Source organism: Sinocyclocheilus rhinocerous, unplaced genomic scaffold, assembly GCF_001515625.1.
Source record: "Sinocyclocheilus rhinocerous isolate Xijiao unplaced genomic scaffold, SAMN03320098_v1.1 scaffold287, whole genome shotgun sequence".
Lineage (NCBI taxonomy): Eukaryota > Metazoa > Chordata > Actinopteri > Cypriniformes > Cyprinidae > Sinocyclocheilus > Sinocyclocheilus rhinocerous.
The window spans coordinates 404,038-415,008 of NW_015633524.1; the positions used below are offsets into that span (position 1 = coordinate 404,038).

The following is a 10,971-nucleotide window of genomic DNA, read 5'->3' on the forward strand; positions in this document are numbered from 1 at the left end:
TATTAAACTATATAACTAGGTATATTTTAAATAATTGAAAAATACATATTGAAATAATTAGTTTATAGTATTATATATTACTTTGTTTAATATATACGGTAATATTATTAAACATATTTTACTTACAATATATTAAGTGAAAAATTTATATAATTAGTTTATAACATTATATATATTAAAGTATTTTTAAAAATAGAGATCATTTTCTGCAATAAATTAATCTGAAACTGCTTACTTTACATACTTAAAACTCTGGATCATTTCTCTTTTTTTAGTTTAGTTTTGTTTAATGAGCTACTTTTTTTTTAATACAAGATTATCTATCTATCTATCTGTTTGATCATTTATTTATTTATTTATTTATTCTACAATTTATTCACTGACTTTGCTACAAAATGTGGCATTCACCATTAGTCATCGATGTGATTTGCGAATGCGATTGGTTCTCTTTTTTGCATTTATTTGCATAATACGTTGTGATTCTGTTTTTTTATGTGTTCAATTATATCTAATTATATAATACACTACAAAGTTGATGCAGAAATGGAGTTAAGATGCTGCATGTTATTGATGTTACTGCTGACATTACGTTAATCATCACATTCTCAGCCAAGTGTGATTTGTAAACCACATACGTATTCCATATTTACTTCAGCCCTGCATTTTCAGCAGCCGTATGGCCGTGTAGTTGCTTATAGCACCTCTTCTGTTATCCTGCGATCAACAGGACTCTGTAGACAACCCTGCGGCGATACAGACCAACAGCGAGTAAAAGAAGCGTTATTTTGACTGGACGGGGCTGACTGTGCCGGTTTTTTTCTTGACCCAGACATCACATTTGGGTGACCAAAGAGGGTTCCAGTGTTGAGAGGACTAGAAGAGACTAATGCTCTGCAGATGGCCAGGCACGGCCCTTTTTTGGCCTGAATCTGAGGCCCCCTCCACCACTACACCTCTGTCATTGGGAGCCCTTGTGTAAACAAAGTGTCACACACAACCTCCTCCGACTGCAAAGAAACACGGGATATCGAGATAGCCATGTTTTCCCCGTATACGCTACTGAAGAATGATGACACCGGCCCCGAAAGTCCCGCAGTGGGGCCCTCTGGGCGTTCATCCACTGGAAATGACATCATAGCCCACCAGGGAGCCCCACGGGGCTCAACAAACCAGGAAACTTGGACCGGCACTTGTGTGTATGTATAATAATTTGTCTCTGCCAATCGTCACTTGAGCAGGATGAGCCAAGAAGCGAAAACAAACCTGAATCAAAAACCTTCAAAAATATTTACAGTCCACTTATGTGTAAAGTATCGACACATAAAACACGCCTCACGTATTAATGCCTGCAAAAAGCATTCAAAGGGCTTTCTGTGTACACTGCACACCATATTCTGACAGCATCGTTCCAGACAAAGAATACAACGTTTGAGTAATGATGCATTTCAGACGTGTGTTTAGAGGAGAAACATTGTGGAACGGAGCCGTAATCTGTCATGGCAGTTCATTTACCGCAAAACCTTTCAGAAAAGCCATAAAGATCTTAAGGGGGTTTTGTTTTTGTTCAGATGTGCCGCACGTCTGATTGTGCGTTGTTGTGCTTATTCTGGATTTATTTCTGTCCTGCAGATCATAACTCGCCGGGAAAAATTCCTGCAGCCGCAAAGCGTTTCCCTCAGCGCCGGAGAAATTCACCTTTGGCTGGAAAAGAGAAGCTTGTGGAAGTACAAATTCGTTAGATTAAATTTGATATACTCTCTGAGTATTATAATCTGGTGAAATCTCCCTCTCAGAGACTGCTGAGACATATTAGCTGTGTTTGCTACGGCGAGCATCGCTTTTACTATTGCTCATGGCGGTTTTTCAAAACCCTGAATCGTGAGTATTTAACTTTGGTATGTAACTCGTCCCATTCCATTGCTTGTGCAACAGGCATAAATAATCGTAACCGCAAATCTTACAACTTTTTGAGGTGTGCTTTTCCATTCTTTAGCACTTGCATCAACAAAACCTCGTGGACGATAAATTGTCCGAGAAACATGGTAGACATATGTCAACCATATCTAGAAAGCATAATAGAGACTTATATCTATAAAAAAAATTGTCATCATTTACTCTTCTTCTTGTTACGAATTTGAAGATATTTTGAAGAATGGGTCTGACCAAACAGTTGCTGGTAGCCATTGACTTCCACAGTATTTTTTCATACTACGAAAGTCAATGGCTACCAGCGACTGTTTGGTTATCAACATTCTTCAAAATATCCTCTTTTGTGTTCAATATTAAAAGAAATTCATGCAGGTCCCATTATCGCAGTTGAAAGTGCCTACTTCCATACTATATAGTATGCGAAAAAAAACTTTCTAAATTTATAGTATGCGATTTGTTTGCTTTTTTGCATTTATTTGCATACTACATTGTAGGGCTGCACGATTAATCGAAATGAAATCGCAAAGGCGATAAGTCGCGATTGGGCAGAAGCTGCGATTGTCATGTGTATCTTTTCAGTGAAGCACGGTTCTGTGATCAGCAGTAAATCTCCATCCGAAGGCCAGAGGGCGCTCTCGCGCTGAAACTCCAAATACACCCCGCAGAAGAAATCCAGGAAATGCCTATCGCTGCAGCTGAATAAAGAGAAGCTACGCAAACAACTTTAATTATCGCGAACGATTTCCTCTATTTCATAATCGCGCGATTATATCGTCTGCGATTATGAACGCGATTTTGCGTAGCTTGTCAGTGAACTATGGCTCTGTGTAGTAAATGCTGCTCCATCTGAAAGCAGGTGATGGAGATTTACTACTAATCACAGAACCGGCTTTACTGACAAGATGTGCATGACAATCGCATTCGATTAATCGTGCAGCCCTACTACATTGTGATTGATCCAAACCTATATGAATTTCTTTCTTCTGTTGAGCACAAAAGAAGATATTTAGAAGATTGTGTCTAAGCAAACAGTTGACTTCCACAGTATTTTTTTCATACTATGAAAGTCAATGGCTACCATCAACAGTTTGGCTATCAAGATTCTTCAAGATTTTGTGTTCAACAGAAGAAAGAAATTCATACAGGTCCCTTTAACCCATTCGAAAATTCCTACTTCCATACTATATATGCGAAAAACAGTAGTAGTACGTCCTAATTTATAGTATTCAAAAATAGGCGAAAAGTAACTGGATGACGTAGTACTTCCACCAAATTTCTGGATTGCGCATTTAATGACTCTTTACTATCCCATGAGGCCACAGGACAGGATTTGTCTACTAGACAGTATGCGATTTCGGACAACCTAACAACACCTTAGCACCCATCCACAGAAAAAAATATTATTCTCTTTATTTTCTATTCTCCAACATATACATATGTTGAAGCAATCGATTCCTCTGTTAACCAGGAAAAAAAACACATTTCATTTTGTCATCGTAATTTCAGTCACTCATATAATTTCCCGCATTCTCCAGCAAGTTATGAGTGACACAAGCTCTGTTTACTTCTGTTTGCATTTAAACACAAGTCCTGTACGCGCATATGGCCATTACAGTACGTCATCTCCTCCAAATCTAGCGATCTCAGCTCCGCACAAACCCACTCGGGTTACCGCCTTACTCCATCACCCTGTCCTTATCCTTTGGTTCCTCTGATTAACAGCCTCCTCTGACTTCCTGTGTGGCCTGATGCTCTTGCCTTTGTGGCTGTTTCTTTTTAGTGTAGGTACAGTCTCCGCTCTGACCCTTTACCGCCAGATCTGCCCCCCCCCCTCGCACACACAGCAAACCCACTTTGATTTCCTGTAATTACACTCTATTAGAGCAGCAGTCAATCTAGCCCAGATGAGAGACCAACACAAATGAAACATATCTCCTTGTCCTCTTTTGGTGTTGTGCAGCACCAGCAAAACAATCCAGCTGCCAGAGACAAACATGGCATTGCGATCATAAGCTTGTGCCACAGGTTCACCAATCACAAGTCTACTTATTATGTCAATAGAAAAAGAAATCAAATAATTGACATCTAAACTTGAAACCAGTTTATGAATACATTTATGTCCAGTTGTATAAATATACACTCTTAAAAATGAAAGTTGAATAATGGGTTTTTGCAGCAATGCCATAAAAGAACCATTTTTGGTTCCTCAAAGAACCTATCAGCGAACAGTTCTTAAAATAAAAAAATTTTTCTCAGTGTGAAGAACATTTTTAAAAAATCTAAAGAACCTTTTTCCATTATAAAGATTATTTTGTGGAACGGAAAGATTCCATGAATGTTAAAGGTTCTTTATGGAACCATCGATGCCAATAAAAAAACGTAAGAGTGTGGAGATAAATGTACAGAATTAGTTTCAAGCAATTATGTCAAATGCTGCGTTCTGCTAACTACTAGCAGTTATGATCTCAATCTCTTTATATGGAATATATATATATAAATGGGTACCAACACTCAGACTAAAAAAAGGTGAAATCTGCTTATACTTATAAGAAATACTTCTATTTGCAGAAGACTTGACAAGAGAGATGTTTCAATGCCACTGGAGAAAAACACATGTTGAGTGTGCTTCAGATCACTGAACTCGACTCCACAAGCATGGAGCTATTACTCTCTTTTTCAAGGCAAACGTGAGTCAATCAGTATTTCGCTTCCGGGGATGTTCCATGTCAAAAAATGTTAACCGTATATCTGATTATGTTTCCTGATTATCTCAGATGATTAGGGGAAAAAACTTCAATCTGAGGCTGAATTTTATTATGCCAAAACCAACATAAACCCCTATGGTTGCTGTTTTGACATACAGAACTGCAGAGGAACAAAAAATACATGAACATTTTATATTAATAAAATAAAATGCTGCTATAATTTTTTACAATAAAATACAATTTTATATGTATATACAGCTATTTTAAACATCTGAAAAATTGGGTACTGGAATTTGCATTTATTTTATTCATCTGAATTTAACTTTTTTATTTATTAATTTTCTACAAGCTACAAATCACATGAAAATCACACTTAAGTTTTTAAGGTCAGTTAGAAGAAATGTGAATACTGTTAGCATATTTAATGGCAATAACATAATACACATTAAACCACTTGGAAGAATTTGTAAAAACCCTTGTCCTTTTTATTTAACTGCCATCAATAAGCAGTTCTCAAAGCGTTTCCGTCATTTCAGATTTCTATTGTACTAAACCACAACTCGCCATCTTCAGAATATGGTTTCGTCCATAATAAAATCTATAACATAATCCCCTATAAAGTCTATTTTGTGTAGTTTTTTGCATTCCTTTCAGAGTTTTTCCTCTTGTAATCACTCGTGCATAAACAGCCTGAGAGATCCTGACGCCCTAGACTCAACACAACCAGTGAAGATCAAGGCATTGATGCACCATCTCGTGGAGCATCTCTTCAGATTATTGGCCTTAACGTAGAAAACAAACCCTCTCCTGCAACACAGCATTGACTTTAAAGGAGCCAGTCATTCACATTGACGAGCAATAAGCAGGGAAGGCTGGCCAATATCACAGTGCCATTCACAGGCCTTGCTGAGTGCTCTGCAATCATGCCATATCGCAAGCCCTTCTAGCCTCAATGCAATTTCACAGCTTCCCTGTCGGATCTCCCTCACTCCATGCCTTCCCATCAGCATATTACTGGGTCTTAACCAGAGCTTGATACTTCTGAGATTGAATTATGTAACTTGTGTTTGATTTCTAACACTATTCAGTCGCATACAAGGAAATACCGGCAAATTTAACTCCACTAATAATCAAGTAATCAAGTACTATTTAGACCTCTCATTACTACTATTGACATCATCTCCTTTTGTGGACAGTAAACGATTTTTTTCTTTTTTTTGCATAATCCAAAGCACACAGCAAAAAAAAAAAAAAGTGCTTCATGTGGTAACATCTAAATTGTGACTGAATCGGAAACACCAATTAAAGTATTATAAAATATTTACTTACAATAAGCTACAACTGTTATTTTGGTCTCCGATCAATTTTTTGTGTGTTTTACTATTATAATATAAAACGCAGTTCTAATGGAGCTTTAGAGAAGACAAGTATAAGATTTTCTAACTGATGAATAAATTAGCTACAAATACGAAATGCTTCTAATAAATCGAATGTTATGAATATCACATTGTATGATGTTATTGATATTTTAAATTGTTGTATAAGGCCTTTTTCAACGATTTTATCACTAGACAATTAACTAAATTACAAACGGCGTATTGCATAATTATATGTATTTGCTGTGGTAAGAATTAGAACGCTACTTTTTTTTAAGAAATCGTATTTTTAGCATTAAACCCAAACGCAACACTCGCGCGTCGCATTTTCAACCAAAAGTTAATAATTAAGCAGTATTGCGTTAATATGCTCTCCTGATATTTCTGAGGACAGAAAGTGAAAACTTACCCTACCTGAAATAATCCACTTTACAGAAGATTTCCTTATTTTTGATGTAGCAGCTGCTGTGTTGACGTAGTGACGTCCTGCAAACGGAACACTCCAGACACCTCACGTGCCAGATCAGATTATTAACCTGGAACAAACAGAACAGCCCATATGAAAATATAATAATAATAATAATAGTGGAAAATAATTAGCATATTCTTTAAAAAGGCATTACATAATATTCGTCGTGCATAGTATTGTAAAATGGAATGTCAACGTGCATTAAAATTAATAAGTCGAACCGCACACACGTGTTTTTATATGAACAGTCTCAAAATGACTGCCATATATAATCACATAAATATGACAGGCTACTAAATAAAATTAAAGGTGTGATTTAAAATTAGACTTTGGTAAATATTTTGTGAATATTTCATTTGAATTGCGCTGTGTACAAAGGTGTTTAAATATAAATGTAGATGCATGCACATTACGTAGCCTATTTTGTTGAATTTTAAGCAAAACAAAAAAAGTATAATTTAATAATGTTAATTCAACATGCAACATATTCCGTCCAGAAATGTATAATTATTGATATTTCAAATTTGATTACTGAGATTTGGGATTATAAACATGTTCTCTGTGGAACATTTACGACTCATGTAAGGTGCATCTTAGAAATATTTTTTTAAACATTCTGTCGAAAAAATATAAATAATAAGTGTGATTATATTCCCAGACTCTCGGATCCCAAGAGCTGAGGAAAAGGGAAATGCACAAAAAGGGGTCTAAGTTCGTTCATCCTGACTAAATTGTAATAAACTCACGCACTGTTTTATTAGTTTCCGCAAAAGAGCAAAACACGACAGTCAGAGCTCGCGCTAATGATCCTCACGCGCAACACACGCACTTCCTGAAAAACAAGCAGGCCGAGAGCACAGCGATACTGTCAACATCTGCACTAAAAACGGCTAGTCATTTTTAGAAAGCAAAATACAGACAACTTTTTTGTTGAAAAATCAACATCTATATCTGTAGATTTAAAAAATCGTAATAATTTTTATCCCATCATGTTATGCTGAAATTTACTTTATTATATGATGTATGTGTAAAAATAACAGCAATTTCGAAATTAACCTCTTGTCCCGTTCACATTATTATAATGCTGCTCTGACCAAACCAAAACACATGCAGACATTACAGAAACCTGAACCCAATCTGTTATATCAAAGTTGGCATGCATTTTTCAGAAATATGACTGGTTAGTAACGTTTCTGCTTCTGATCAATTTGACCCCAGCAAAACAATAAAACAAAAAAGAGAAACATTGTAGAAAGTACAATAAAAAAAGAAAAAAAATGCGTTGTTTTTCTTTTTTTAACAGGCCTATTTACTCATTTAAAGGCTACATGAGGACTCTGAGACCCAAAACATACGTATCCTCATGTAACATTTATTGAAGCGTTTCATCTATTTTGTTTAGAATCAGTTATCATACGATTAGGAAAATAACAAATGTTAATTATTTAGTCGATCACTTTAAGCCTATATTTTTCGATCTATTAAATTGGCCGCGGTGTATCAGACCCCAAACATGAGAGTTAATACAAAATAATAATTAATATTAAACAATATAAAATAATTTTAAAAGCAACAATCAGACAAAGCACAGCCTACTAAATCGTTCCAACTACGTAATTGTGTGCGCAAAAGCTTTGCGAGAGTCAGTCAAAAGCTCCACTCCAAACACTAATATTATATAACAAGAGTCAGTTCACTCGTCACACCAGATGACACACACAAACACACACTCGCGCCCTCGCACCTTGAGCAGATATCTGTCCAGGATCTCGAGGCCGCAGCTCGCGCACACGTTCTTCCCGGTGGACGGCACGGAGGAGGCGCTGGAGATGGGCGAGCAGACGGACGGCGTCGAGGGCGGACTGGGCGAAGAGCGAGGGTCCTCTTTCTCCATATTAGACCTGTGAGATTCTCCGTCAGACTGTGACTGCGAGGGGGAAAAGCGCGATAAATATCACACTCTGGAAAGTATGAGGTTCAGAAGGTCGACAGGAATTTTCTGTTGTAAAAAAAAAAAAAATCTAAACTGAACACTTAAACAGCAAGCAGTGATTTGCTGCACTTTTCCCGAACATTTCGAATTGAATTCGTGATGAAGAAAATCGAAACCTGAAATAGTCGCGTCAACTTAAATATAAATAAAGAGGTTTTCTAAACATTTGGACATTTAGTGACATTTGTAACGCTAATAATATAAAAGCGGTTTACAAATCCAAGTTGGAATAATCCACAAAATTGCATTAGGTTACATCAGTAAAGAGTGTTATGTTATGTTATGTCTGAAGGCCTTTTCTGCAAAAGCAAAACTCTCTGAGCTATAGCAGAGACGCGACGAAGGCGCATTATCGCTCCTCACCATCGCGCGACCGTGTTGTCCGTCCACGCAGCGCGATGCTCCCGGTGTGCTGTGCGAGTCTGGAGAGATCACCTACAACACAGTCAAGCCACAGTGCTCCATGTCAGGCATGGTCCCTGCGCTATATATGCGTCCAAAAACAATAAAAACGCTTTTAACTGTGCATTGAGAGCCTCGCGACAAAAAGCCCCTGTTTTAATGAAGCGATTTAAATTTGGATTGATTTTTTTCCCCACACTTAACCCGTGCCTCTTCCCATAATCGTATTTCCACGCAATCCAGGGAGCTGGAAAAAAAAAAAACTACCTGCAATTACAAATAGCTTGAAATGCTCGCGATAAGAGGACCCCAGAGTGTCAATTTCAACTGCCAATCAGAGAAAGCAACGGGCCACCCAAAGAATTGCAAATTTGATTTTTAATGGCAGTAATTAAAATCTAATTTTTCCTCTGCAGACTTGGCATGTGAAGAGGATGGACCGCAAATCACACCATTCAGAACAGATCCTGATTCTCATGACATCACTTTAAGTTGAAGATGCTACAGGCTGCAGGAGATGATATATAGAGGACTTTAACATCGAGCAACATGTTGGCTGCTTCTCCAGTGAAACGAAGTTTTTCTTTCTATGCAGTTAAATGGATAATAATAATAAGCACGACTGCATTATAGTCAACACTTGAAATAGGATACGATAAAAGTCTTACCTGTTTTGAGGGAATTCCTTCGGATAAAAACTGATTTCCCTCTGATAGAGGGGCCAAAGCCTCATTTTTCCAATACATTTGACGGCTTAACCTTCTCTTTCGATATCTTCAAATTGCTTCAAGCTTGTTCTCTTAAAGATTCGTTATCCCATGCGGTCAAAATCGGTCTAATATGAACCCAGTTCGCTGTTTCCTTCCGTACAGTCAATCAATAACGATCGGTAAACTAACAAAAACGTCGAAAGCAAGTTTCGTGCTAGGTCAGTAAAGCGGCAGCAGACGCGCCGAGCGCGAGCGGTTCGTCGGGACGCCTTATTTAGAAGGACGCCTTATGCAGGATATTTCCTACTTTTTCCCTCTTTTGGGATGCAGTTGCTTGAGTACAGGAAGTGGAGAAAATTGAGGGGCTGGCAGGTTTTGCTCCTGCTCTCCTCATAGGCAGCCAGAGCACAGCCTACCTTCTGAAAGTTTACAGATCAGAGGGGAGGGAAGAGATGTGGTCTGAGTATGTATCGACATTTTGTGATGCTGAAACCTTGCATGATGTTTGGGTTTTAACTGTCTGACAAATTAGCGATTAAAAAATGATATTCGACATTCGAAAGTCAATATTTAGCCTATCAGGGCTGTTAGTGGTATCGAGCGTATGAGATTTAATAGCAAAAATAAGTTTTAATATGCAATTTCAAAGATTTTAAAGAATATTTCATATCACGTTTGATTCATAAATTATATGAAATAGGCCATGCTTGATCTTCCAGTTTATAGAGCATAAAAAGGCTATAAAACAAAATTAACTTTCATTAAAAAAAAAAAACAGTTGTCTCTTTTGAACAACAGAAGGTTCAAATATATAGGTTCTATTCGTTAACAGTTGGATTGGTAGGCTAATTGCAAGTTTTTGTAACAACAAAGACATTTCTTACCGAGGCCGTTTATAGCCGTGTAATTCAATGAAATGTCCAAACGCACGATTAATTGTTTTTATTTGTTAAGAAGTCCACTTGGATAGGCCTATGTGTCGTATTATATTATATTGCAATAATATATCGTTCATGTATATTTAAATGCCAAACTGTAGCCTATATAATTCATGTAGGCCTAGATCATATTTTTATGCAGATGACTGTATCGCAAACTATATGATAAAAATATATCCTTCACAAAACCATCATGCTATTATTATGTCGGGGAGAAACAGCGGGAAAACACATTTCCATCCGATAATATCCAGGTAGAGGGAGAGGCGTAGACCTTTTTTTATGCAACAGTTGCATTATGGAAAAGATCGTCTGGATATATTCATGTAGCCTATATTGTTAGAATGAAGGGTTGCATGTGCATGTAAGAGATTATAAAGGAAAGAGTTTAGGTTCAATGGGAGCAGCTGTTATAAAACCCAACTATTACTCGCCTTTCATTTGAATCT

The 10,971-nt window shown here is 37.1% G+C and overlaps 1 protein-coding gene across 1 annotated transcript in view; it reads right to left on the reverse strand.

Moving 5' to 3' along the window:
* LOC107744075 (LIM/homeobox protein Lhx6-like) overlaps positions 1-9,615 on the reverse strand; it is a 14,207-nt gene extending 4,592 nt beyond the window's left edge. The window contains exons 1-3 of the mRNA XM_016557549.1: positions 9,543-9,615; positions 8,224-8,406; positions 6,425-6,546 (exon numbers count right to left, since the gene is read on the reverse strand). Coding sequence (XP_016413035.1) covers positions 6,425-6,546; positions 8,224-8,373 — 272 coding nt within the window. The 5' untranslated portion in view covers positions 8,374-8,406; positions 9,543-9,615. The remainder of the gene's footprint in view (positions 1-6,424; positions 6,547-8,223; positions 8,407-9,542) is intronic.
* Between the last annotated feature and the right edge of the window lie 1,356 nt (positions 9,616-10,971).